The sequence below is a fragment of the Drosophila erecta genome, unplaced genomic scaffold (assembly GCF_003286155.1).
Source record: "Drosophila erecta strain 14021-0224.00,06,07 unplaced genomic scaffold, DereRS2 tig00000279-arrow-arrow-pilon, whole genome shotgun sequence".
Classification (NCBI taxonomy): Eukaryota; Metazoa; Arthropoda; class Insecta; order Diptera; family Drosophilidae; genus Drosophila; species Drosophila erecta.
In genome coordinates, this window is record NW_020825216.1 from 199809 (window position 1) to 226364 (window position 26556).

At 48.6% G+C, this 26556-nt stretch overlaps 3 protein-coding genes and 2 long non-coding RNA genes across 5 annotated transcripts; 4 read left to right on the plus strand and 1 right to left on the minus strand.

Moving 5' to 3' along the window:
* Window positions 1–1676: 1676 nt before the first annotated feature.
* On the plus strand, window positions 1677–2565 carry LOC113564636. The gene is made up of 2 exons (XR_003408163.1): window positions 1677–2003; window positions 2074–2565. It is a non-coding gene; the product is annotated as an uncharacterized LOC113564636 (long non-coding RNA).
* A 1976-nt stretch (window positions 2566–4541) lies between these two features.
* LOC113564635 lies at window positions 4542–7555 on the plus strand. Its single transcript, XR_003408162.1, has 3 exons — window positions 4542–4766; window positions 6901–7122; window positions 7190–7555. It is a non-coding gene; the product is annotated as an uncharacterized LOC113564635 (long non-coding RNA).
* A 4937-nt stretch (window positions 7556–12492) lies between these two features.
* On the minus strand, window positions 12493–13818 carry LOC6550431 (cell cycle negative regulator roughex). Its single transcript, XM_026982938.1, has 2 exons — window positions 13678–13818; window positions 12493–13572 (listed from the first exon to the last, which is right to left on the minus strand). The coding sequence occupies exons 1-2, from the start codon at window positions 13697–13699 to the stop codon at window positions 12575–12577; spliced, it is 1020 nt and encodes a 339-aa protein (XP_026838739.1). The 5' UTR covers window positions 13700–13818; the 3' UTR covers window positions 12493–12574.
* A 229-nt stretch (window positions 13819–14047) lies between these two features.
* Window positions 14048–15243, plus strand: LOC6551171 (malignant T-cell-amplified sequence 1 homolog). The gene is made up of 4 exons (XM_001977010.3): window positions 14048–14165; window positions 14227–14379; window positions 14445–14747; window positions 15081–15243. The coding sequence occupies exons 1-4, from the start codon at window positions 14155–14157 to the stop codon at window positions 15160–15162; spliced, it is 549 nt and encodes a 182-aa protein (XP_001977046.1). The 5' UTR covers window positions 14048–14154; the 3' UTR covers window positions 15163–15243.
* Window positions 15244–16000: 757 nt separating this feature from the next.
* LOC6551172 (brefeldin A-inhibited guanine nucleotide-exchange protein 3) lies at window positions 16001–26409 on the plus strand. Its single transcript, XM_001977011.3, has 9 exons — window positions 16001–16282; window positions 16706–16980; window positions 17720–17853; window positions 18370–19010; window positions 19110–19430; window positions 19486–20764; window positions 20829–21196; window positions 21256–21691; window positions 21825–26409. The coding sequence occupies exons 2-9, from the start codon at window positions 16896–16898 to the stop codon at window positions 24735–24737; spliced, it is 6177 nt and encodes a 2058-aa protein (XP_001977047.1). The 5' UTR covers window positions 16001–16282; window positions 16706–16895; the 3' UTR covers window positions 24738–26409.
* Window positions 26410–26556: the final 147 nt, after the last annotated feature.

Sequence of the window (26556 nt, forward strand, 5' to 3'; positions counted from 1 at the left end):
GCATTTGGGGAAATTTCACGCCTGCCAGCTATATTTGCAAGTCGAACTGAGCCCCATGAAGCACAACCCCAGGTCCCAAAGAAGATCCATCTCGGGTGCGTTTTGGGTTCTTGTTTGCTTGGTTAAACGTCGCAATGGGCGCAATAATTAAAATGCCATCAATGCACCTGTACCTGTTTTCCCCGCTCCATTCCCTTTTTTGCCTTTCCTACCTGTGCCTGTTTGGGATTGATCGCTTGATCCGGGACGATAAAAAGTAGTCGAATAAAAAGCGGGTATGCACATTACAGATGTGGACAGGGAAAATGTCACCAAGACGGCAGCGGGTAGAAATTCAGGGAGTTGGTGGGCTCAATGAACATATGATTTATTGGCTGGGCATGTCCGCTGACAGGCCGCAGTTCCACCGCCAACTGTTTGAGCATGGAGATGAGACCCCGATCCCCGATCTTCGAACTGAGCTGATCCGCAGCCCCGACCCTCATCCACCTGGCTCGCCTCCACCGACATCATCCTTATCGCATTCGACGTTAGATAAAAAGGGCCATCGGTCTTCGTGGACTGGACTTTGGCGTATCCTCGACCAGGCCCTTTCCCATTTTCGTCCCTTGAAAATGTGTTTTTTTCCTAATGTTGTCAACGTACTTCTTTCAGTTTGATCAATGCCTTCTTAGCCTCGTATTTTAATGCACAATCGATGGTTGTTCCGGAAAATTTTATTTTTTTTCAATTTTCTGCAAATTTTGATTTTACAAAAAAATGCGAAAAATTACCAAAAAAATTAATTTTCCCAACTCGGTCAAAAAGTGATAGGGATGATTAGTATTGGTAATTAGGAGCACAAAACGGTAATTACTTTAGCTGTGCGACCATTTTAAGTCAAGTTATACAGAAAAAACCATTCGTAAATATTGCATTTTTGACAAAAGTCGATTCCCAGGTTTTTTGTAACAAAAATAATCACAATTTTGGTCAGAACACCTAAAATAAGCGTCCAAAAGTGGAATGGCGTACCTCGTTGAGCTCGTTATTTAAATCCCAATCGATTTGCATTCAAATTTGGAAATTTTAATTTTTTTCAATTTTTTGCAAATTTTGATGATGGTACCCCTTACAAAAAATGCGAAAATTGACCAAAAAATTGATTTTCCCAACTCGGTCAAAAAGTGATAGGGATGTTTAGTATTGGTAATTAGGAGCACAAAACGGTAATTACTTTATCTGTGCGACCATTTTTGGCCAAGTTATACAGAAAAAACCATTCGTAAATATTGCACTTTTGACAAAAATCGATTCCCAGGTTTTTTGTATCAAAAATAATCACCATTTTGGTCAGAACACTTGAAATAGTGGTCCAAATATGGAATGTCATACTTCGTTGAGCTCGTTACTTAAATCCCAATCGATTGACATTCCAAACTGGAATCTTTAAATTTTGACCATTTTTCGCAAAATTTTGACCATATTTCGCAAAATGCAAAAAGTTGGAAAAAAATCCATTTTTCAAAATGTGCTCAACACAGTGTCTGTTTTCATTGTGCGGCTTATTTTGGCCGAGTTGCAACTACAACATAATAGATTCGTACAATTCTCGCAGTTGAAATAAATAACCTACAAGCACAGCTCTCAGTGTGAAACCTGCATAATGCCTTTGTGCGGCTGTTGTGACCGCATCAATTGTGCGCGAACAATGAGCTACGCGTGTTATCGATGCGTTGTCCAAGCAATTTCCACCTTTTTCACTTTCTGGCCTTTGTCAGCTCGTTACGGCTGCTGTTTTCTCAGTTCCCTTTATTTTTGGTTTCCTGAGTCAGTTGTGCCTTCTTGTGTGTGTGGCGTGGTGTGGTTTTTGTTGTTCCTCGGGCGCTGCGGGTTGTCCGGCGGCGAAGACGCCGCTGACCTGCCGCTAACCCATTGAGTGGCGCCCGGCCCAGAGTTGCTGACCCGAAGGCAGTCGAGGCAGGTGCACTTGAAGAAAATACCCCAAAGTACTGGCCAAGTGTGTAAGTCACTTCTTTGATTACAGTTCAGAATATCCAATAATAGGCATAAACTACAACTTCTTATTTTCAGCTTGGGAACGCCCCCTTTGGGAAACTTTTGTTTGGGCAGTGTAATTAGGAATGGAATGAAATACAAGCGCTTGGGGCCCACAATGTGTCATTTTAATGCGGCTCGAAATGATTTTTATTGTGCTCATTTGGGCTGTTCGGTTACACTTGTGGTCTCCGCTGCAGCTCCCCACTTGTCCCCGATCCGCAGCGCTGGAAATCTTCGGGAATGGAAGAAAAGAGTCGTAAACATTTATTAGTTACGGCTCATTTCGGGGCGCAAAGGCAAACAAATAAACAAACAAACAAATAAACGCCCAGAACGAGTCGAGATCATCGAGGATCGACCACGTCCACATCCACATAGCCACCTGCCGATCGAGCGATCAGACATCCTTTCACTTTTAATGAACCTAATGAACAGCCGCATAAATCATCGTTCGAGGAGCGCACGAATGTCGAATGTTTGTCGCGTTCATTAAATAAAAACACGGCCACGCCCATAAATACCGGAGAGGTGGATACGCGTACGCCCCATCAATCTATTGGATTATGAGCATTGGGGAATTAACTTGCCACATCGTTTGCTGTCCTCCTTGGGCATGGCTGCATTTTTATGGCTCCTGTTGTGTGGGTCTTGTGGTTTCTGGCTCAGTTGCTCAGTTCTTCTGCAGCTGGCAGATACTAGAATCCTGCGGCAAGGACATGCGTACACCTTTCCACCAGCTCGAAATTTACATAAAGTGTGTGGCGACTAATTGCGGCAGTTCAGCGCAAAGGGATAACTAAAAATATGGAATTCGTTTTAGGACATCTTACCAGTTTCGTTGGGATCAGGATAAGCGGCGGGAAGATGGAAAATTCGTGGGCTAATCCACAGAGCAGATAACCATTATGTGCCCTATTGTTCGGTGATCGCTGATGCATTATTACTGCTTATTGGAACAGCTGTGGCAGCGCAAACATATACACGGTAAGAAAAGAGGGGCCAACAATGGCAGGGAGGGCGCAAAAGTGGCAAATTCCAGTGGCAACGTTATTGTTTGGGCCACAAAGCAGCGAACACGGCCTATCGGGCTTGTTAATCATGGTATAGCCATGGGTTCCGCGTCCCTCCTTCGAGGGGATCTCCTGCCTTTCATCCGGTTTCCCGGCCTTATCGCGATGGCGAACTTTGGTTTTGGGTTACCATCAAAACGATGTCAAAAAGTGAGAAACTCCCCGCGATTTGACACGCGATTAGATAGCAGATAGGGAGCGAATACTGTAATTCTGCCAGAGGTGGGATTGCATTTTCCGGCCCGACTCGAAAGTCCCTGTGGAAATGCGTGCCGTTCGCTTGTGCAGTTTCCATAAATATTAATCGACATTGGACTCGAATTACGACGCATAATCACGACATCAGCTGTTGTGCTAATACACTGATCGAAACAGAGCTACGCTTGTTATTAATTGACATATTAATTACCCTATTTTTTAGCTTTCTAGAGGCTCAACGATACTCTTTCGATCTTCAAACAATGCCACAATTGATGGCCATATTTGGCCAATGGCCATTGTCAATGGACCAAGTTGAGTTGTCCAAGGGCGTAAAGCAACATGTTTACCGCCCCTCCCCCACTAACCCCACCACCTCCACTCCACATTATGTATACGCCCTGAATGCCGAGCACGCGCAGTCGCAGTCGGTTGGCTTCCTTTTGCCCCTGAAAGTGTTCCTTTTCTGGGTTCTGCTCCTGTTCCCGTCGAAAGTGGTCGCAATGCAACTCCCACTCCATTCCCGTGGCACATTCCATTTGCCGGCTATTGTTATGGCCTGTTCCTGTTGTGTTTTCGATGTTTTATCGTGTTCAGTTGCCGTAATATTTGCCTTAGTGTAGCGGGCGTATTTGTTTGTTTTATGGCCGCATAAAATTTAATGCCGCATAAACTTATCGCCTAACGAGCTGAATGGGCGCGAAAGGAGAAAATGAGGAAATGCGCAAATGCGACATCGAAAGGGGTAACAAATGATGGCAAAGAAACACCAACTTGAAGTTGTTGCTCTTTTTGTTTTCTGTGTAAATAAAGATGTGGTCCGTTATGGACAGATAATACTCGAACATTAAAGATCCTGTTGGCCCGGCTCTGTCTGTCGATTTGCGAGCAATTTTAATTTGCCTTGCATTTTCAGTGCGCTGCAGCTATTTTCAGTCCGCGTGTCTCTCGGGTATTCCTTGGCCTTTTTTACTGCCACTTGTAATTTGAGCGCAATTCACGTAAACGGCGAATTCCTTGCACGGCCGTCCAGCGGCGTCTTCTCAAGGGGCTTAACTGAATCAGCAGCGTAGTATTCACCAACTTATGCATTTGAATAGTTTTTTGTTTTCTAATATCCTCTATCTCGCACTTCTTACTTCTTGCAGTTACTATTACTTCCCATGTGGGAAAATGACCGACTGGAATCCGATAGGCGAAATCGATATACCTAGCCCACGCATATGCACCGTTCCCACTGCCAAATGCGCCATCCCCGCCTTTGGACGGCGCGATAAGCTTGGCAGTCAATTTGCTTGACACCTCACGTTCATCAATGGGTTGCTGCCACATCTGCACAGCAGCAGCTTCTCGGATCGCTCACTCTGCACCTCGTCGAGGTTTTTTAGTTGTCTCTTATTTGCTGGTGTTTTTTTGTATTTTCCAAAGGCCTTTTTGTCCTCGTCGACGAATCAATCTGTAAGTGTGTGCGTAATTATTCCAGCAATTTGTTGGCGCGCCAATTGCTGCCAGCATTCCAGTGCGCTCTTGCCTCTCGCTCGCACCGGCCGGCCCTCTCGCTCTCGCCCGGCAAAGATTATTTATTTATTTTTTTGTGCGCCGCCTGGTGACAAATAATTATGTTAAGTTGCATGTAATTGGCAATCCGCGCAACTCAATCCAGAAAATTGCGTTTCCCAATGGCAGACAGTGGGTCAAAAAAGATTGTGTCCTTATAACAAATCGTTTTGAAAATGTTTAAGCGCATAATCAAGAATGCACATTCTTCTACATTTGTGTGCTGATAATTAAGAAATTATATTCAGTCAATTGGAAGTGTGTGCATACTCTTTATACTCAGTTTTAAACTGGCATGCGTGCCGCTTGTGTTTTTCACGCTACTTTTATTTTGCTGCAATTTTCCCTGGACTCTTGTGCTGAAATGTGCGCAAAATTTATCGCCGGCAATTTGGTTGCATGTCATTCCAGCGGCAAATGCGACGTGGCAATAATTAAAAGCGGAAATGCGCTGATGAATGGGGCGCAAAAAGATCTGCGAAAATAGAGAAAGAGCGAATGGAGTTGCAGATGGGATGCCATGGGATGCAAGATAGGATCATCGCAGATCGGAAAGAAGCAACTCCTGTCCCGGGGCGTGTCATCTGGAAAAGGCCATTATGTCAGGGCAGCCCTAATGCGCCTTATCCATCAAGAGATCTGAGATCGGAGATCGGGGATCGGCGATCTGAGTTCTGCCATACGGAATATGAGATATGAGATATGTTTGAGATCTCACCGAGAGCAGCGTTGAACCCAAACAAATAGGCGTCCATCAATTCGAGACGGCGAAAATCAATTGCGCCCCTAATTGATGGTGGGCCATGCATCAAAATAGCACCTGGTGGACTCGCCTCGAACTGGACTGGAATGGAGCGGAGCGCAACTACAAATACAGGTAGCCAGCGATGACCCCGGCTTGAAGATGAAGATCGGCTTTTGGGGCACGCGCATCTCATTTATCATTTATATGGTAAATGGTTAAGAAGTCGGTTGGCTTGAGCGGAACGAAATGCGTTTATTGCGGGGCGATCAAATTGACATATTGGCAACGCCCTCATTAGCCAGCCCCACAGCCCAATCCCCCGGAAGATGCCCATGCCGAACCCAGAGAGGTCACAGCCCAGAGAACCACCGAAAACCAAAGCGATCGAATGAGTCCAATGCCATCCGGCGATGATTTATGCAGATTTTATTACTCACAACACAACCGAAAATGTTCCTACACTGAGCGAAAATGAGAGCGCATGTGCTGCCCATCAACAAGTAGTAAACGTTTTAGAAATGGAATTTAGCATAACGAAAGAACACACTCCAATTCACAATATGGTAATGATTTAGATTTGCCCCTGTGTAGCGAAGAGCCACCTGTGGAGCAGTGATCGTTGATCGGATTGGATCGAGGCGAATTAAACTAAACGGCAACGCGATCCATAAAGATAATCTTTATATCAGTCCTTAGTCACAGTGCCAGCCGATCACCTTTGTCTTAGGCAAATGCCGTGCAGATTTAATGCCGCATTTTATGGGTGAAACGGGCGCCATTGGGGGATCTTTGCATTCGGCATCCCAGCCACCGATGGGCGGCGTAAGCCATAAACTTTTAATTATGCCCCATAAAGCCAGTCGCAGATGAAGCCATAAAGTCCTAAGCCCAATTGAGTTGTTGGCCAACATTCGTGCGCCGTGTTTCGAGTTGTGTGCTCCTCAGAAATCTTTGTGTTCTGCTCCTCTGATCCGCTGGATGATGACCACCGTTGGATCGTTGGGCAATGGATGAGTAGGTGAATGGGTGGTCGGTTCCCGGGAGATTCGAAAGTGTCCATTAAAGGGGCATAATTGAACTGCGATCGCCTTGGGAGCTCTCCGCACGCCGCACTCCGCCTAATGATGCAAAACAATCTTATTACCTGTATTAAATAATGTACATTTGGTTAACTTATGGGAAACATGGCTTCGAGTTCCCGTAAGTCACTTAAGTCCCCCAAATCGTATCGCTTCATATAGATCACTGCACTTCTCGAGCTTGACGCGATTACAAACATGCTCCTTTCAGGGCCAAATTGAAACAGTCCCGAGAAATTCAAGCGTAAAAACCGAATCGAAGTCGGAAAGAAGACAGTTTTTGGGAGAACGAGAGGCGGCAGCGCAGCTCAGGCAGGTGCCTCGTTTTTTGGATTCATCTTCATTGTGGAGGGAGCATAGGCATCGAAACCCCTTGCCACACTGAGAGAAATCGAGTAAAGTGACGCCTAATGGACGCCTCTTGAGCACACAAGTGGGTATAACTTATGTTGCAACCTGACTTGGATATCTATCTTTCTATCTGTCTATCTTTTTCTCAGTGCCCGAAACAAAAGCTGGTCGCCGAAGTCTCGTTATCATTTTAATCCGAGGAGTGCGGGAACGGAGCGTTTCCTTTGAATGAAACCCAAAACCGGAGCAGCCACCATTCCTGATCCTCAGATCTTCCGATCCCTATCCCTATCCCGAGTTCCGAGTCCCGATTTCTGCTTGGCCGTTGCATCAAGCGTGAAAATACCGCGAAATTCCTTTTGTCTGCAAAAACTCAGCTCGCTTATTTGCTTCAGTTTCAGTTGGCTTTTGTGTGTCTGCTTTGAAAGTTTTTGGCTTTTTAAGCCGCAGCGCTGGAAATGATCGAAATGTAAACAAAAAATAAGCGTTAACATGGCAACAATGAAGTCCCGCTGCGACATTGAAATATGGTTATTATACATTTTTATGACACTGTCCCACCTTTTCCATTCCCACTCCCAATCCCCCGATTCTCCAGATACTCGAGGCTGTAGCTTTGGGGCTGTGTGACAGGCATGGCTAATTATCGAGCGCCCACAAGTTTGCCAGATTCCTGCCAACAAGGATTTGCATGGAGTTGGCCCAAACCGGTTAACTTGGCCAACTGCTCCAGCTTGCGCCGCTCGCTTAGCTAACTTGGATTAGAGTGAATATGGGAGTGATAAAAAGCTGAAAACTAATCAGATGCAGCTGGAAAAATAGCTGAAAAGTGATGTTTCTAAGTGACACAGGTGCTGCATTTGCTTGGTCACTAATTGGGCAGGAAAAGGAGCTGGGAAGTGTCGCGAAATGCGCAACCTCATAAATGTTAAACATCAACAGCTCGGCAATCCAATCAGAGATTAAAAAGCCGCCCGCAGTGACAACGCCCACTGATTGCTTCCTTCCGCCTCGGAATCCTGCTGCATCCTGGTGAAGGCCGCTCATCCTGCGGGGAGGGGATACAAATCCCCTTGTGCAACCGGAAAAAACACCACCCCTGGGGTTAGGTCAGAATGCGAAATTCAATTGCTTGGCCCTTTGTCGAGGAATTGACATAAAAATCCATTTGTCAGCCCCTTCAGATTAAAATCAAGGATTTAAAGTGTAATTTGATTCACGGCCAGGATGTGCTGGTGTCCTGGTTATGGAAGTGGATGTGGATGTGGATGTGGCACTGATCAAAAGAGCAAAGCGTGACCCCAGAAAAAATCACACAACACTGGAGCGGCCGGAAGGCGGAGGCGGAGGCCAGGACAACAGCAATAAATGACAACAAACACACCCCTCCTGGTGGGTCGGGGGTGGTTCAAGCCCCCTCCTCCCATCCTTCCGTGCACCCCTTCCATTGAGAACCAGCAGCCTCTGCCTCCGAAACGGAAGAGTGATTTTAACGCGACTCCTGCGGCAGCAGGACGAAAACCAGCAGCAGGGTGCCCAGGCACTGAGAGAAAAATGTGTGCTGTTCGGATGAACTGAGGATTTACTGAAGAAGTAGTTGGCATAACCATAGATTTTGTTATCGGCTTGTAGCACTTTCTCGTTTCAACAGGCTGTGTAATTTCTGCCAGTGCACTCGTCCCCAGCCACTCGATTCTCTCGAGTGCTATTTTATGCTGAAGTGTGCCAGACGCACTGTTCCTCCTGTTTTTTGGCTGGTGGCAAGGATGCTCCTTTGGCGAGGATGTGACCACGACGGCGCCACCACGGAGTGGATCAGCTCCTGGATTGGAGGGGGGGAATGTGCTGTGCAACCGGTTGAGTCCATTAATCATTTTCTAATTTGTGGAATGCAGAGTGGGTGAATCGAGGGGAGAACACACAAACATCCCCCTTGCGGAAGGAAAAGCAGGGAAAGTGGAGGTCGGACACCGAAAATGAAATTTTCACATCTGTAATTTGTTAAGTGCGTTTGTTATTCCACCGAATTATTTCACTTTTATGGGTTAAGTGCTTTTTGAGTTACGACGCGGCTGGTCTGAACCAGTTCGAGGTCCTTGGGGTTACGAGGACTCCGCTTCGACTGAGAATTGGGCATTCCCAGACGACTGACATTAATTAGTTGTCTGGGAATTGGCCGCCGGAATTGGGAATTTTCCTGTTTTGCCTAGAGGCTGCATCCAATGCAATTAGCCATTCATTTAGAGACTTTTCGGGGAATACTGCTTAATTGGGTGACGCAGTACTCCAAACGGATCTTTGCTCTCCTGAACATCGCGTACCATTAGAGATCATTGAACCCTTTTCTCTGGACTAACACACGTGGATCTCGCATCGATTCCTTTGTCAGTGGACAATGATTTGCTCAACGTAATCTCCTTGGGATCATCCCGCCATATGTTGAAATAAGTCGGTTGGGAAATCGACAACACCGAATCAACATCATTATCAACCAGCCCTCGGGTCGGAGATGCTCGGATGGAGATGTCATCATCGATCACAACATCTCGAGCAGCGAGGATGGAAATCAGACAACTGTAAACTAATGACATTTGCCGGAGTCGAAGTTGGCTCGGGGTCGGAGGTCCTGAGTCCTGGATGCTGGGCCCTGCGTATCCGCTTACAAATGAGTGGATGGATGGACGGATGCATGGGCGATGAGCCACCACCAGTGGCAGCCAGTAGCCAGTCGTCGAGGGTGGTTCCCATGCCAGTCCCAAGCCCATTGACTCGCAGCCACTCGCATCCACTCGTCTCTCGATTTGTTTGTTTTCGAGTGCTGCGAGTTGCTTGTCCAAATATGCGGCAGCTTGTAACAATTACCAAATGACACCCTCGACAATCGGAAGTGGACAAGAGCAGCCGGGAAAATATATATCCCTATACGTTAATAGAGTGGAGGGCAGAAGCCGGGGAGTGCGGCAACAAATGCGCACTTGTCGCAAAAGCAATGGCAATATTTTCACCATTAGTTGCTCCCTTTTTGCTAATGCCCTTGTGCGCCCGAAAATGAAGTAATCAAGCGAAATCGACTTAAAACTCAGTTTGAGGGAAAAGTTTATGGACTGGAAGTGGAAATGCGCTCGTCTCCCAAACGAGATTATTCATGGGCTAGGAATGTTGGTAAGATGGGGTTGAATGGCTAGGACAAGTGGGTTGGGCAGTTCCTCCAATCTGTTGTGATTTGTGTCCACCATTACCTAAAAGATCTTTAGAACTCATCGGCTGGCAGTGGAAATACTTAGGGGCTCATTAAAAGCCACTCCCGCACTTGCACACATGTATGTATGACATGTTTGGGGAAAACTTCCCATAGATCCCAGCGATGCCAACGAGATCCCCATCGTGGAGCAGCTGCCTCTGCAGAGCTTTCTGCCCCAACGAATTGTATGTTTTATGAAAAACCGACGACATCTGCTGCAGTTTCGGCTTCTATATCTGTTGCTTGGGGGACAGCGGACGTCAATATGATTTGTGATTTACAACAGGTTTCAATTAACCAAAAGTATGCCCCATGCTTTTGAATTTCGCATGTTTTTGATGTGGGATGTGGGGGAATTTCGAATTTCGAAATGGGAAATGGGAAGGCGGAGCAGCTGAGAGGCGTTGACAGGGACATAAATAAGCGGCGGCTATAAGTATCGTGTAATGCTAGACGAATAGTTTCGGGTTTGTCGTGTCGCTGTAAGTGGAGAAGTCGCCCGTATAGGATAACCTCCTCGATTCCCCAACTCCCTGGGGCAAACAGCCGCCGAAGTTGCAGCCGCAGTTGCAACTAATTGAGCACAAGGCGGCATAAATTAGACAACGCCCGTCTAAGTGGATCGGAGTCGCGGGCTGGGCACCATGCCATGCTCCAAACTATAGAACATATATGCGATTGACGACCTGATGGACTGTCAAATTGCGTCTGCATCGCGGCGACATCTTTCAATTAAAAACGCATCCCACTGCCAGTGCCGCCTGCCTTTCGGTGATGTAATCTCGGGGCTCATTAAATTCGAATGGAATTTGTTTGAAAGGCAAAACTTAATCCGCTCGTAAACATCGACGAGCTCCCCACCTAAACATAAATCAGCTGTAGCTAACCCAAGGATTTGCCGGCTCAACCCGGCTCTACTCCATTTGCACTCGAAGAAAAAGGGGGATAAACTGACTTATCATTGCTCATACTTTTGCTGCATGCATCGAAAATGTTATTTAATACTGATCCTTTGAGCTGAGCTGCACCTAGTTTATATTAGTGTGATTACTCGCTAGTTCTAATGCACGATTTTCTTAACTTTTATTTTCCCGCACTCGAGTGTATGCGAATCGTATGACTGGTGAATTTCGGAGCGTGTGCCGCCGTAAACCTCGTAACGAATGCCGACCAACGGCAGAAATCTAATTTCAAGCACCAGAGAGCAGGAAGAGCAGGTGGAGGAGGATGGGTAGGAGGAGGGGAAGGAGTCTGCCTTTTCCACTTGGCTGGCTTAACGATTCGAGCTGCTCTCGGGCTTTTCGGCCGGGCCAAAAAGAGAGCACCACCACATTGTTGTCTATTTGATGTCTTAATGCGAACCAGCCAGCGCACCATCCCCTGCTTACGATTTTCCGCCCCGGCATGCCGTTTTAATCAAATGGATTTTCATTCCATTTTCCATCCAATTTTCCCCCCCGGCGGTACGAAAATAGACCTGCCCCATAAGCCCACCCACTTGAGAGTGGCGACAACAGGAGCGACGATTTATTAGGTTCTCTCACGTCTGATCTCTGCCGGCATTAGCCGGCTATATAGTATGCCCAGCATTATTCATGGGGGCATCGATGGCCTGATGTCATTCGGCATTTCGGAAGCCCATATTTATGGCATCTCAAGTTGCCTGGATTTAACAATTCTACGATTTATTGCATCAATTTTATAAAGCTGCCGTCTGGGAAATAAGTAAATGAAATGGTTTTAATCAAGGAACAGTAAAATATACCAATTAACTATAATCTGGCTTTCATATATCTTCTATTGAACCTTAAGACTAAATCCGTTTATCAAATGAATTTAACTCGCAGTTTATAGAAACTCTTTTATAGCTCACCGGACTTTCCCATACAAAATCAGTGGTATCAGCTACTGGGAACAGTGTGAAAAGCCGATCCAGCCGAGACACAAACCCGCAACAATTGACGCTGGGTAAAGTTAAACCGCTTGTCAAATGCACTAACATGTTTGGATTTTACTTCCCATTTTCTAGCAGTGTAAGAAAAGGAAGAGGCTTGGCTTGAATTAACATTGAACTTTAATACATAAATAAATACAAGGGATTATGTAATACCATACATATTGTGGTTTAGCCTAGCGCGACGCATTGTCCCTGGACGCGGGACCAAAACGGGTGCAATCAGTCTTCTTCAAATAATTACGGAAATTTGTGGGTATCCTCTGAAGTCCAAAAAAAGAATTGTGCTACGTAGATTTGGAAAAGTAACTAGGGACTATAGTTTATGATCTGTCCGGCCTAGAAACGCATCCGCTGCGGTCCCGGTGTGCGCTTGGGCGGCACTTCGTTGCCATTGGTGGTCTGTAGGCGTTTCCTTGGTGTGTAGCTACTGCAATTTGCGGTCTCCGAGGGTGTGGGTAAGTCTACGGGGGTGTTGACTGCCTCGCGAGCTGCCTCAGCCTGCTGCGGTGCTGGCTGCTCCTGCTCCACCTCGGGAATGGGAGTGGGATCGGGATCGGGATCACCATCGTCATCCTCCCCTTCCTGAGTGTTCTCCTCTGTAAACAAAGTACGACGGACGCCGCGCCTCGATGTTGCCGGCGGTAAATCCTCCTCGGCATCGCCCTCATCATCGGTGCTTGGGTTATAGCGGGCATTGGGCCGTCGTGGATAGCAAATGGCGGATTTGGGCTCATTTAAGGTGGATCGCTTGAGGCTGGTCAGACCCCGATCGTATACAACTAGGCAGATCTCGAAGCCGCTCACTTGACCGCTGGGCAGCCGGGTGCTCCGATAGCCCAAAGTGAGGTGGACGGCGCACGATTCGCCCATGTCCAGGCCGCCGTAGACATATTCATCACGCCTGTTCAACAGGCCACAGGCCTCCACATACTTCAGTGAGTTCAAATTGTAGCTCGAGGGACGTGGTGGCGTGATCAGGGATGTGGAGAACTCCTCATTTACCTCCTCGTCGTCGCTCTCCGCATGCAGATGCATAGTGGTGGCGCCTTCGAGCGCCTTCTCCTCGTAGATGCGACGTCGCTCGGCGTCAAAGGATCTGCCGAAGCGTGCCTGCAGCAGAATCTCGTCGCCCTTCGCAAGACGCGCTGCTTCCTCGAAATTTTCGTGCCTGTAGCGCCTAGTCACCTGGGTCCTTAGAAATCCGGTGATGGCCTTGGCGCCACGCACATTTCGGCTGTAGTAGCTCAGGATGCAGTCCTCCGCCAGATCGCGGCGTAAAGTGCCATCATCCACGCCCTTGATGAACTCATGGATAACCTCCAAAGGCGTCTCCTCTGAAAATTTAGCAAGCGGAAAGTCGGATGAGCGAATGATGCGATTCCTATTGATCATACATCTGTCACGGGTAATTACCACTTACCCGTGGCTGTGCCACTTACTATGTTCTTCTGGAGCGTTCATTTCCTGCGATATAGCTCATGCGATTACGCTTATAAAAATATAATTAATTTGGGAAATATACAATTTGACTCGGACACGATGTTGTTGATACAACAATGTTTTGTTAGTGTGCCATATCGGCCAGTGTTGAAAGTGACGCTTAGCTATCGCCTCAGTGGTCAGGGATCAGGGCCTGCTTATAACTCGGCTGCTGATACTCCGAAAAACTTTAAATGGGCAATTTTGTGCCGTTGAATATGAAATAACTGTCTAGATCTGATAATATGTTACAATATTTGAATATAAATGGCCAATAGCATATATCGCATGCACACTAAATGGCGATAGTTGGTATTTCGCGCAGAGCTGGTCACACTTAGCGCGTGCTGAAATCGATAACCGATAGCTCTTGTCATATATTGCAGACCGATTGGCAGCGGCGACCAGGAAAAAAGAACGCAAAGAAATCGTGCAAAATGTTCAAAAAGTACGTATGGCATGTGCGTAATGGCAGTATCAGACTAACCACAGCCCTACGCCCCGTGCAGATTCGAGGAGAAGGACAGCATTTCCAGCATTCAGCAGCTGAAGTCGTCGGTGCAGAAAGGCATACGTGCCAAGTTGCTGGAGGCATATCCCAAGTTGGAGTCCCACATCGACCTGATCCTGCCCAAGAAGGACTCGTACCGCATCGCCAAGTGGTAGGATGGTATCAGCACTTAGCACGCCACACAACACCATTCATATCCGATCTCTATTCCGCCAGCCATGATCACATCGAACTGCTGCTGAATGGAGCCGGCGAACAGGTGTTCTTCCGGCACCGCGATGGCCCCTGGATGCCCACGCTGCGCCTCCTGCACAAGTTCCCCTACTTCGTGACCATGCAGCAAGTGGACAAAGGCGCCATCCGCTTCGTGCTGAGCGGAGCGAACGTCATGTGTCCCGGCCTCACTTCCCCGGGCGCCTGCATGACGCCGGCCGACAAGGACACCGTGGTGGCCATCATGGCTGAGGGCAAGGAGCACGCCCTGGCCATCGGACTCCTCACGCTATCCACACAGGAAATGTAAGTGCCCTTCCTTAGCGGTTAATCTAAAAGCATCAGGTTATATTCTTTAATTTCATTTAAATGTGTTTAATACTTTCTTAATGTTAAAAGTTGGTCGCTAGAGTAACGTGTTATTCTGTGTCGAAATGTGAATAGTTATTGCTTTCTAAATTCTTTGAGCTAGCTTTGAAAAACCACACTTTGAGTTCCAGATTAGTTAACTCAAATGTAAAAGTATCTTCCTAAATGGAAATGCGTTTAAAAAGACATCAATATTTCCATATTTCTGTTAGGTTTTTTTTTTACATTTGAATAAACCATTAACCACCATTTCTCTTGACATTTCCCCAGTCTGGCGAAGAACAAAGGCATCGGCATCGAGACGTACCATTTCCTCAACGACGGCCTGTGGAAGTCGAAGCCCGTGAAGTAGGCGAAATAGGAATCTGCACTTGCACTTTTTAGTCTTCTATGTCATGAGAGCAAAGAATGGTTTTTGATATACGCAACTCAATCCTGTTTATTATTTTTTTTTGTTTTTTCTCTCCTAATTTTACTCTGTCAGTTAAACTATTTAAATCAATGCGAAATATAATTAATGGCATTTAAAGCGAGCAGAGAGAGATTGAAAGAGAGAGAACTGGAAAAAGGAAACCAACCACCTGTGGCAACGGTCCCAGTGAAGAGTGTCCAGTGGATCTAATTTTGCGCATTTTACACGGATTTGGACAGGTATGACTGAGCATTTGAAAAGTCTTCTGTTTGGCGGTCTTCATTTTGCTAGCTCTTATTTAACTTTCGACTGCATAACTGCGACTCCTTTTGTTTATTGATTAGTCGAAAAATCAACGAAACAAGCCCTGCAGCTTAAAATTTCCCAGGGCTGCGCACAACTCTTATAAACATTTAAAGTTTATAGTTCATTTTTAGGCACTTGTGAATGCAAAAGAAAATGTATACAAAGAGCTTATAACGAAATGTACACAGTTTAGTTTTTAGTTGTTTTACTTCGAGATTATTGAAATAAAGCTTCGCAAAACATGGAACTAAGTCATTTTCGTATGAAGATCTGAAATCCTGTTTTCGCTTGAGTGTTCAATACCATGGCATACTTTGTGGCAACTATTAGTGCCGCAAGTCAAATGGGAGTGTGAAGTCCTCCCAATCCCCACATGCGGCAACTGCACAGGTTTTCCTTTGGGTCGTAGTGCTCTATCTTTCAAACTGCGCCTGCCGCCCTAGTTTTTCCAAACTTTCAGCTGACCGATAAACGTTACAATCGAACAGCTGACTGGCAGGCATGCGCCTAGCTAACGGTACTCCATGCGCACTCCGCCGTAAATGGAGAAAGTGCTTTCCTTTCGCGTCACACAGCATTTGTCGCATCCAACGGCAAGTGCAGCGCATTTTTCCCCGGAGAAGCAAGAGGAGAATAAAAATACAAAAAAAAACAAAGTAAAGTGCGGAATAACTGTGGAGAGCATAGGGAAAACCACAAGTGGTGGCTGGATACCGTTAGCAAAGACCATGGACCTCTTCCATTGCAAGAAATGGTAATTTCCGATGAGTAATCGCCGTGGCAAGTGCTGGTGGGCTGTGCGTATCGCCTGGCATATGGATTTAGTTTATAAAAGACGTACCGATGCAATTGCCTGGTGCATTGTTCGCCCGTGCATGTGTGTGTGTGTGTGAAAGTGGGAAAAGTTTTTCAAGGAAAACGGATACACACTGTTTGAACTTTTCGAAGGTGCACAATTGCAATGTGTGTGCGAAAGTTGGTGTTTGAAAAGTGCAAAAGTGACGTGAGGCGAAAACGCCACATTGAAACTTTAAGCCATGTGTGAGTGCGAGTGCATATGTATGTGTGTGTGCGTGCATACATATGGCGCCAACATAACATATGTATACAATCAGCCTTCACCGCTACTGTGTTGTTATTATCCTCCTTTGTATTGATTTTACTACCAATTTTTTAGGCGCTAATTGAGTTGTTGTTGTTGTTACTACCAATGATGGCGTGCAAGGGCGCAGCAACAACCACAGCCAGCGGAACTGCCTGAAGCAGCGAACTAAACGCACGCACACCAGCAGACAGACTTTCGGCCCACACCAACGCACACAACCACAGTCGCTGCACGCACAGAGGCCCAGAAAGAGACGGGCAATATGGAGGACCTCTTCTTGCTCATTATCAAGGAATCAACGGGCACTAAACACAATGCGCTGCGGCAAACGGCGCAAATCGCTTACGGTAAGTTTTTTTTGCTCTTTTCTTTCGCGCAATATGTGCGAGCTCCGCTTACAGTTAGCACGGTGTATGTGAGAAAGAGTGAGAGAGGGCGAGATGGTGAGCGAACGAGCGAGTGTTGCTATTTCCTCACTTCCTTTCTCGCTTTCCCTTGCCCTTTGGCTGCTTTGTTGCCGCCAATGTTTGTTGTTTACCGTTAGTTGCCACTTTCCTTGTGCAATGCCCTTCGCCTTTTCAGCGCGGCACTTCAGTTTCGGCAGACTTTAATGTTCATTACTTTAAAAGTTTTTGTATTAAAAAAAGGTCATTATATGTATATTGAAAGTACTAACCTATTTCGCTGGCATTTCATTTTATATGTATTGTTTAGTAGCTTTCACATAGAGCGTATTGCAACGCCCACATACCAGAATATTTTATTTTGCGTGCAAAAGTCGGACTTTGTGTTCTGCTGCCTTGGAGTAAAGTAGTTGCAGGAAAGTAGGCAACGATTTGCGGGTGGTGGAGCGTGGGAGTTGCTTCCGTCCGCTTATCGGGAAAGATTTTACTGCCTGCATTGGTAACATACTTGTGTGCCCCGGCGATAAACGTTAATTGCGACGCTTGGCCACCCACTGCGGATCTAAATTTTCGCGCGCGCTGTGAAAAGCAGCATTTTTAGTTGATAAAGACGTTAATTTCGCATATATGTACATGTTACTAATACCGTCTAGTTAATGACCCAATTTTGTGGACCCTGCAGATAAGCTGTACCGCCAGCATGGCATCCACCGGGATCCGTCGCACGAGCTGCGCTCCGTTTGCTTTACCGCCCTGCAGATGGCGCTGGACACGAAGCGGCCCAAGTTTATCACGATGGGACTCAACGGCCTCCATGTAAGTGCACCGTCCGGAAAGGGCGATTATCGAAAGGGGCAGTAAAGTGGTAGTGGGGCTGTGGACTAACAATGGGCATAACAACCACTGACACACATTTTCCGGCCGGAACTTCCGGCGAACAAAACGGATTTATCATTCCATGTGCACACACTGGTCATCAAACAAAAGGGGCATGGACAATGGGATTTGGGACATGGGAGATTGCATGTGGCATATGGCTTATAGCATATGACATATGTGGGCCATTGGGGCATTGGTGGGCAACGGGCGGAATAGGCTAATTGCTGGGAGTCCTCAAGGGTCGGATGTGACTTTTGTTTACGACTGGTTAACAACATGGTCATCAATAATTCCGGATTTGCGTGCCCACTTGCTCTGGGTATTTATATTCCATTGCCATTCACTTGTTCTAGATTCCTGCGATTTATCCTTGATTTTCCAGTTCTATTTTTATACTATGTCCACTGCCGCCCCTTACTAATCCTGCTTTTCCATTCTTCGCCATCCAAATAGCGCGTCATCAAGGACGAACGCTTCTACATCGGCCTTGAGCCGGAGGACGACTCCGTGTGGCTGCCATCGCAGCTCCTGAGGGCCACCAACGGCATCCTGCCCACGACGAGCAGCGAGGACACGGTGGTCAACGTGCTGCGGCTCTTCCTGGCGATGGCCTGCTCGCCCGCATGCACCCTCAACGGTCGCCTCCTCATCGAGATCCTCTCCAGATGCGGCGAGTGCTGGGAGATGGGCTCGCGGGCCACCAAGGCCGCCTCATTGGCCGCCGCCTCCCAGTGCCTGCGCACATTTTGCGCCTTCCTCATCGAGGAGGCCGAGGAGGTCAAGAAGACGGCACCCGCCGGCCTGATGACCCAGACGCAGGCCTCCGCCGTCTACAACGAGGTTATCCCGGTGATGCAGTGGCTCTGCAGCCGGCTGGTGGAGCCCAACGTGAATGCCTCGCCAAACAAGAAGTGCGAAAACCACAGCTCGCTGTACCTCACCGAATGCATCCTCACGCTGAGCTCCGCTCTGCCCCGGAATGTACATGCCAATCCGCACTTCACCTCGTTTCTCTGGCAGAAGTTCTGCCCCACATTGGCGGCGGCACTGGGATCCCCGGGAAGGATCAACCTGGACAAGAAGTTTACTTACAAGTGAGTAAAAGAAAGTCAAAGTAAATGCTACAATCTTTTATTTGTTACCACATCTTACACCACGTATTTTGAATATATATAATTGCTGTATTCTCTCAGGGATGCCCTACACATGATAGAGAACGAGGCTCGTGGCTTCTTCACTGGCCCAGGCTTGGATGGTCCGCAAGCACGCTGCGTCTATCTGACCGCCATTCAGTTACTCCGGATTGCCGGAGCACACGGATCACTGCGCCCCATGCTGGAGGCACTTTTCCATCGAATGCTTCTGCTGCCAGCTCCCCAAAATCGCACAGAGCCACTTCGATGCGTCAGGGAGATCTTCAAGAGCCCGGAGCGTCTCATCGACCTGGCGGTGATTCTTTACGTAGACAAAAACACCGCCCAAGGATGCAGCGATGAGATGGCTTTATTCCGGCTGTAAGTTATCTATAGAGTTCTTGAAACGCAGAACGTGTATTGAACTATTTTTCAGTTTGGTGGACGCCATGGAGGAGTGTGCCTATGGCGCTAGCGGCGTGGGCTCCGCCACGGAGGCCAGTCTACAGGCGAGCGTGGAGTGCATGGTGGCCCTGCTGGACAGCCTGCAGGTGCTCTGCAGCGGAGAGCTCACCGAGTCGATGATCAGCGACCAGATCGTCCAGGTGGTCAATGGGCGGCACGATCTGCTCAAGGATGCGGACTACTCCGGTCCACTCACGTATCAGAGTATGGCCCGCTTGCCGGCTCCGTACCGAGATGCCATTGTGGAGTTCCGGCAGACCGTCTTCGAGACCTCCTCGGGATCGGAGAGCGAGGGTGAGCCGCAGCACGAGCAGGATGCGGCCTCCAATGGTTCCGGGGACACAGAAGGACCCGAAGACGACGATCCAAGCAGCTCCAGCGATGAAACGTCTCGTGTGGAGAACCGCTGGCCATACTCGCATCTGGAGGCGCCCGTGATGCCCATACGAACCGATAGCGATAATGATAGGCAGCACGCTCGGGATTTCGCCCGGGCCTTGAGGCAGGATCTGGTTCCGAAACTTCTGCGACTGCGGAGCTGCGTGGAGCTGGACGAAGCGATGCAGGAGTTCGCCTCCGCCGTTTGCCAGGAGAACAGCATGAACTTCTCGGACTTTGACTACAACCTGACCGCCATCAATGCGGACGGGATCTACCTGGCCATCTACTCCTCGCTGCTTCTCAGCCTGCAGCTGATGCGGGCCGGCTACTACGAACAGGTGGCCCAGGGCATGTCCCACAAGGACATCCTGGTGCCCATGTCGGAGCAGCAGTTTGTGACCTCGGTCCAGAACACGGGTGTCCTTGTCTATCTCTCCTCGCCGTGGCTGTGCGAGCTCTACCAGTCGGTGACCGTCTGCAATGTCCTGGAGGCCATGCCCCGCCAGCAGCTGGATGGCATTGGGCCTCGCTGCGCCCTCGTTGACATGCTGTGTGATGCCGGCGGCCTGGGTGCCACCCAGATGCTGTCGGAGTGGCAGCGCCTGCAGACGGCCAATGTGAAGCACAAGGAGGAGGAGCAGCTCCACGACAAGCGCCGAGAGGCGGCCAAGAAGCTGTGCCGCCGCCTGCTCACCTGCTGCTGGGACTCGATGGTCATCGTGCTCAGCTCCGGCCTGGGCGATCTACAGACCAGTTCCGCTTCCAACAAACTCGTGGCCCTGTCTAAGCGCACACTGCGGGTGAAGGCCAAGGCGAACAAATCGAATGGCGAGGCCCTGTATGCCATGTGTTTGGATGGCCTGCACTCGGTAAGGAATATATTTTCGAATCATATGTGGTTCAATACTTATCCCAGAATTCCCATGTTTGTAGGCCGCCACGCTCAGCAACAGTTTGAATTTGCAGCACTTGGCCGGAAAGATACTCAACCTGCTGGCCTCGAACGTCTGCCAGACTTCCGGACCGCGAATCTCCGCCAGCCAGGCCATGTCCATGGACGTGGTGCTCACCGGTGGTCTGAATCTTGGCAGCTACAGTGCAGACTGCTGGCCAAGCATTTTCGCCGTTTGCCGTCATGTCAGCCAGCTGGAGCATGAGATCTTCAGCATGCAGAATCCGGCCATTTCCGCCTCGCCGGGCAGCAGTCGCCGGGACTTGGAGACGGGCGAGAAGCTGAGCAACGGCAATGCCCAGGATAAGCTCAATCTCTCCTCTATCCCCATCGATGATGATGAGACCTGGTAAGAGCTACTGTGCTCCGTACTTCTTCAATCATACACTGATTGGTATTCCTTTTCAGCGTGGATGTGTACAGCTTCCTGCAGGCACCGATGCAGAGCCCCAACACGAACATCACCTCCATCCTGAAGGTCTACTCCGGAACGAATGAGACAGTGCTGCTGAGTCAGAGCGATACCTCCAAGGTGCTCTGCGCCCTGTCCCACCAGGCGGAAAATCTCTTTGGGGACGCCGCCGAACGGCTGAGTCTGCCCTCGCTGTGTCAGTTCCTCAAGCATTTGTGCCGCGCCTCCAGGGAGCAGCTGTACAAGAGCCAGGTGGCGCGCAAGGGCAGTCGCATCTGGTGGCCCAGCAAGGGCTGGAAGAAGCTGGACTCGCTGCCCATGTCGCTGCTCCTCCACCGCATTGGAGATGTCACGCTGAAGGTGTTTCGCAGCTCACGCCCGCTGCTGCACGTGCTCAAAGTTTGGGCTATCACAGGACCGCATCTGATGGATGTGAGTAGCCCCTATTTGGGATTTCTTATTATCAATTATCATCAAAAACGAGGGTTATATGCATACATATTTCTTTCAGTTATAACCAAAGTTCATAGCAAATATATCCTAAATGTATTTATCTCATTCAAAGGCTGCCTGCCACCGGGATCGGATGATCTCGAAGCGGGCGATTGAGTACATCCACGACATCATCACGGCGCTTCTGGTGGAGCAGTCGGAGCTGCCGTACTTCCACTTCAACGAGGCGCTGCTGAAGCCCTTCGAGAATCTGCTGAGCATGGATACGGATGTGGATGTGCAGGATCAGATCGTGGCCTGTCTGTACGAGGTGGTGGAGGCGCACCGCACAGAGATCCGTTCCGGGTGGCGACCACTGTTTGGTACCCTTCGGAATGCTCGAAGCCGGATGCTGAACATGAGCAACATCATCGATATCTTCCGGGTGTTCCTCGACTCGGACAACACGCTGGTGTTCGCCAACGCTGGATTGGATTGCATCCTCTGCTTGCTGTCCTATCTGGAGATTTCCGGCGGAGGGAATAACAATACCTGTGCCGGTGGAAGTGCTGCCGGAGGAACTGGATCGAGTGCTGCGCAGCAGGAGGAGGATAACACCTTCCGGCCCACGGACTTCCTGCACGAGACTCTTCGCTTCCTTGAGCGGTGCTCCAGCATCCTGGGCTTCATGCACAGTATGCCCAAGTGTCCCAACTTCCACTCAACGTATAAGATCAAGGGCATCTCCTACACGCACATCATCGACGCGAATATACCCAGTTCGATGGAGAACTTTACCTACTTCGGGAACGATTATCTCCAGACGCGGAACGAGCAGTACATGATCTCCTACAGGTCCCTGCACATCGACAAGGACACCATTGTCAAGATCGACGAGATGGACAAGCCGTCGGGTGTGCTCAAAGTTTGGTTCCTGCTGCTTGATGGCCTCACAAACTCGCTGATCGTCTGCCCCTACTCCCACCAGGCACCAATCCTGCAGACGATCTTCAAGCTGTTCAAGAACCTGCTGGCCAGCCCGGGCATCGATTTCGGTTTCTACTGCATCAACCACCTGCTGGTGCCGATGATCCAGGACTGGCTGCGGTACATCAACAAAACGGGCTCCTCCTGGCAGCTCGTGGAGAAGAACTTCAAGCACTGCTGCTGCATGACCACCGATCTGGTTGTGGAGTTCATAGAGAAATCGGTGCCGGAGCAGCGGCGTCTGGGAGCGGGCACCAAGACGCGTTTGGCGCAGATAGTTCATCCGGCGGATAATCTGCTGTACTCCAAGCTGAAATTCGTGACGGAAAGAATCGAAAGGGAGCAGCAGCAGCAGCAGCAGCAGCAGTCGCCGTCTGCACAGGATCCGGGATGTGGCTACACGCAGCAGTACGACAGCAGCTCCAGTTCCGCCAGCGAGGAGCAGCAGAAGAACGGCGGCGGCGTGGGAGGAGGTGGATCGAACCTTATAGAGTCGCCCACCAAGATCTCGGGTTCGGCCACGCTGGCCTTGAAGCAACTGCTGCTGGTCCTGATCGAGTGTGCTGCTCAGTCGCAGGAGGCGATTGCTAGGATATCGGTGTCCTGCTTGAAGCACGTAATCCTCTCCACCGGCATGCTCTTCAATGAGTCCCAGTGGATGATCGCCTGCTCCGCCATCCATCGCGCCTGCACCGTGACAATTGCTCCGCTGCGCCAGCTCTCGTTCGCCTTCCACGAGAAGTCGAATAGTTTCTACGGGGATTGCGCCAATGTGAAGGTGGCTGCACGGCGGGATAGCAGCCTGGAGGAGCTGGCCAGGATATATGCGCTGGCGCAGCAGGTCTTCCTGTCCGACAATCAACGGGAACCGGGTCAGAATCAGGCTCCCACGCCCAGTGCCTCGCAGTGCAAGTTGTCCGACGACCGGAGCTACTCGTTCCTCTTGTACCCGCTCAACAATGGCTTCAACTCGAACCTGGATAACTTTGTGATCCGGATTCCGTTCAAGAACCTGGTGGTTGGTCTGCTGGCCAACCAGATGTTGCTTCAGCTGGTGGCCAAGCTGCTCCTGTCGCGTTTGAAGTGTGTGCCCCAGGCGGTGTCCACCTGCATCTTCGACAACTATGCCGCTTCGGCGGCTTCACCCAGCCACGACTACGACCTGGACTTTCGCTCCAAGGAGATCCTGCTGCGCTGCGTTAAGCAGTACCTGATGTCTGCCCTGGAGTTTGATTCGCGACCCGGCCTCAAGTTCCTCATGCAGAAGGTGTCGAACATCGAGTACGCCGCGAATCTGTACAAGCAGATGACCTCCTCGTGGATGATCTACTACATAGCGCTGGTGGACTCGCACCTCAACGACATTGTCGTGTACAATCTGGGACCGGAGGATCTGAACTTTATTCTGGAGTCCTGCTCCCGCCTGAACACCACCACAGTGAAGAAGAAGGAGAATTTTGTGCGATATCTGTTTTGCCTGCAGGACGCCTGGAATCTGGTATGTGAACTGTACTTGAGTAACTCTGCCCTTCATGAGATCGAAAGTGGTTCGGGCAAGCTGCGCCAGAAGCCGCCGCAGCTGCTCCACCATCCGCAGACCAAGCCCATGTGCATCTCCCTCAACGGAAACGGAGATGCCGAAATGACAGACACGGGCTCTGGTTCCGGCTCCGGTTCCGGATCCGGATCCGGCAGCAGCACCTCGCCCAGCAAGTGCGTCCAGCTGCAGGAGGAGGAGAATGTGACCATGACCACCTTGATCAGCGAGTTTCAGCCCAAGTGCCGCAGCAACCCATTCGACACCAATCGACAGGCCAAATCCTCGGAGGCGGAGTCCATTTCGCCGGAAATAGAGCAGCAGCGGGCCAGCAGCATCCTCAAAGACTCCAACTACAAGAGGGCTGCCCTCGCTCAGCTTGTGGTGGCTTCCATGGAGCTTCTGCGCTCGCTGCCCGGCGAGGCCGAGGAGAACCTCAAGCTCCTAATGACCCCGACTATTCGCGAGGCCTTCCGTTTAGTCCAGCTGCAGGGCAACGAGCTGAAGGTCAACCAGTTTTAGGCCATGCTTGTTGAGTTTTATTTTGATCTGTAGGCGCAGCCCCTGCCCCTACCAAAGGATCCTTCCTCCTCCTTCCAGAAGTCCTCCGAAAGTAATCCTCCTCCCCCTCCCGCTCCCGCACCCGCTCCCGCGAATGGCTAATTTACAGCTACGTCTGCATCTCAGCTCTCTCTGTCTCACTCTCTACATCTGTCTCTCTCCGTTGGTGGAGGGTTGATGCTTCAGTGCGGCCAACTATATGTCACAAGTATATCAATGGGTAATTGCCACAATGTCCTCAGCTGTGCCCTAGAAAGTGACAGTGTAGTCCGTGTTGTTCGTGTTACCAAAACCTACATATTTGTGGTGTGTAAATGAATATACTCCAGTAATCTTTATAGAGTATCTGTACCTCAGTGCTATCAGTATCAGTATTATCTTGTAACTCGATGTTACGTAGAGTATTCAAATATTGTATTATTCATTGACTAATGAGCAGGTATTACAGTTTTAAAAAGTTTCAAGATACGTTTGATACGTCCTTTTTATGAATAATTGCCATGCCTTACTAGCAACGTTGGTCACACTATTCGCAGACTCTCCATTTGTCCCTATCGCCCGCGGTTCCCAGCACAGCAGGCAAACCATTTCAAAGTAAAAGCTCAACATGCCAGCACAAAAAAGCAAATCTATCGAAAGTACAACAATGTCGATGCATTGCAAGGATATCAGATATGTAGGATATCATCTTGTGATTAGAGGATGAAGATGACGATGAAGCGTAGACAACGTAGTCCTGTACATTACATTTAGTCAAGACTTTCTCACACTTAGCCCCTGCACGGCCCCGCCCCCGCTCCTCCTGCTCCCGTTTAGCCCCCAACCACGCCCCCTTTCCCAGCACTTTTCGACTTCTAATATTGTAAAGATGTATCAGCGAGCACCTGCCGCGCCCTAAAAACAGTAAATTAAATATATATATATATATAAATATATTTATTAAGAGTGTAACCTATGTAAACTTATAGCGAATGTTAACTAACACAAAATCAGTGCCGCCCATTAATCCACGATTACCACCATTAACGATTAGATCACAAACGCGTACACATAGAGCCTATACTAAAAAAAACAAACATATGTGTGTCCAAGTAGTCCCGCGCTGCCTTTAAACAAATACTTGCATACTTTTGTACCAGTGTGCGTACCTAAGAGAAAAATATGGAAAATATCGGAAGTATTGTAACCGAACAAATTCTAGCCACCTTGCCGCACTATCAAATCAAAGCTTACTAGCCTATATTTTCAAGCCCCCACACACATGCCACATACATAATATCAGGGATCGGAGCAGATCAGGAATCGGGCAGTACATATATACATATTTAGAACTCCGGGTTCTCCTGCCTCCGTCCCACCATCGTTTGGTCCCGCTCCCAGCTAATAATGATACCGATACCTACATATATATACAGACAGCTACGTACAGTTATATGCCTATATAAAGATCTAAAGAGTTATATATTGATATACATAAATGTACTTATATGTATTATAGTTGCCACTTGGATATAAATGTTGTAAATGTCTAACAAAGGAAACATTTTTATATGTGAAAACTATTAGCAACAGCGCTACAAATCTATACATATACTATTATTATAAATCTATACAAATATACATTTATTTTCGCTTCGTCGTATACAGTATATATATATATATATATATATGTCTGTGTATATATACTATATATATATATAATATAGAGAACCATGTACTTGTGTTATTTACTTGCCCATCTCGACTCTCAATCTATATCTTTCTATTGACTTGTAAGTGT

Coding starts and splice junctions, on each gene's coding strand:
- LOC6550431 (XM_026982938.1), bottom strand. CDS start 13,699: ATGAACGCTCCAGAAGAACATA. Junction 13,573..13,677: donor GAACGCTCCAGAAGAACATA/GTAAGTGGCACA, acceptor CTAAATTTTCAG/AGGAGACGCCTTTGGAGGTT.
- LOC6551171 (XM_001977010.3), top strand. Junction 14,380..14,444: donor TCGTACCGCATCGCCAAGTG/GTAGGATGGTAT, acceptor CTATTCCGCCAG/CCATGATCACATCGAACTGC. Junction 14,748..15,080: donor ACGCTATCCACACAGGAAAT/GTAAGTGCCCTT, acceptor ACATTTCCCCAG/TCTGGCGAAGAACAAAGGCA.
- LOC6551172 (XM_001977011.3), top strand. CDS start 16,896: ATGGAGGACCTCTTCTTGCTCATTATCAAGGAATCAACGGGCACTAAA. Junction 19,431..19,485: donor GAGATGGCTTTATTCCGGCT/GTAAGTTATCTA, acceptor ACTATTTTTCAG/TTTGGTGGACGCCATGGAGG. Junction 21,692..21,824: donor CAGGACCGCATCTGATGGAT/GTGAGTAGCCCC, acceptor TCTCATTCAAAG/GCTGCCTGCCACCGGGATCG.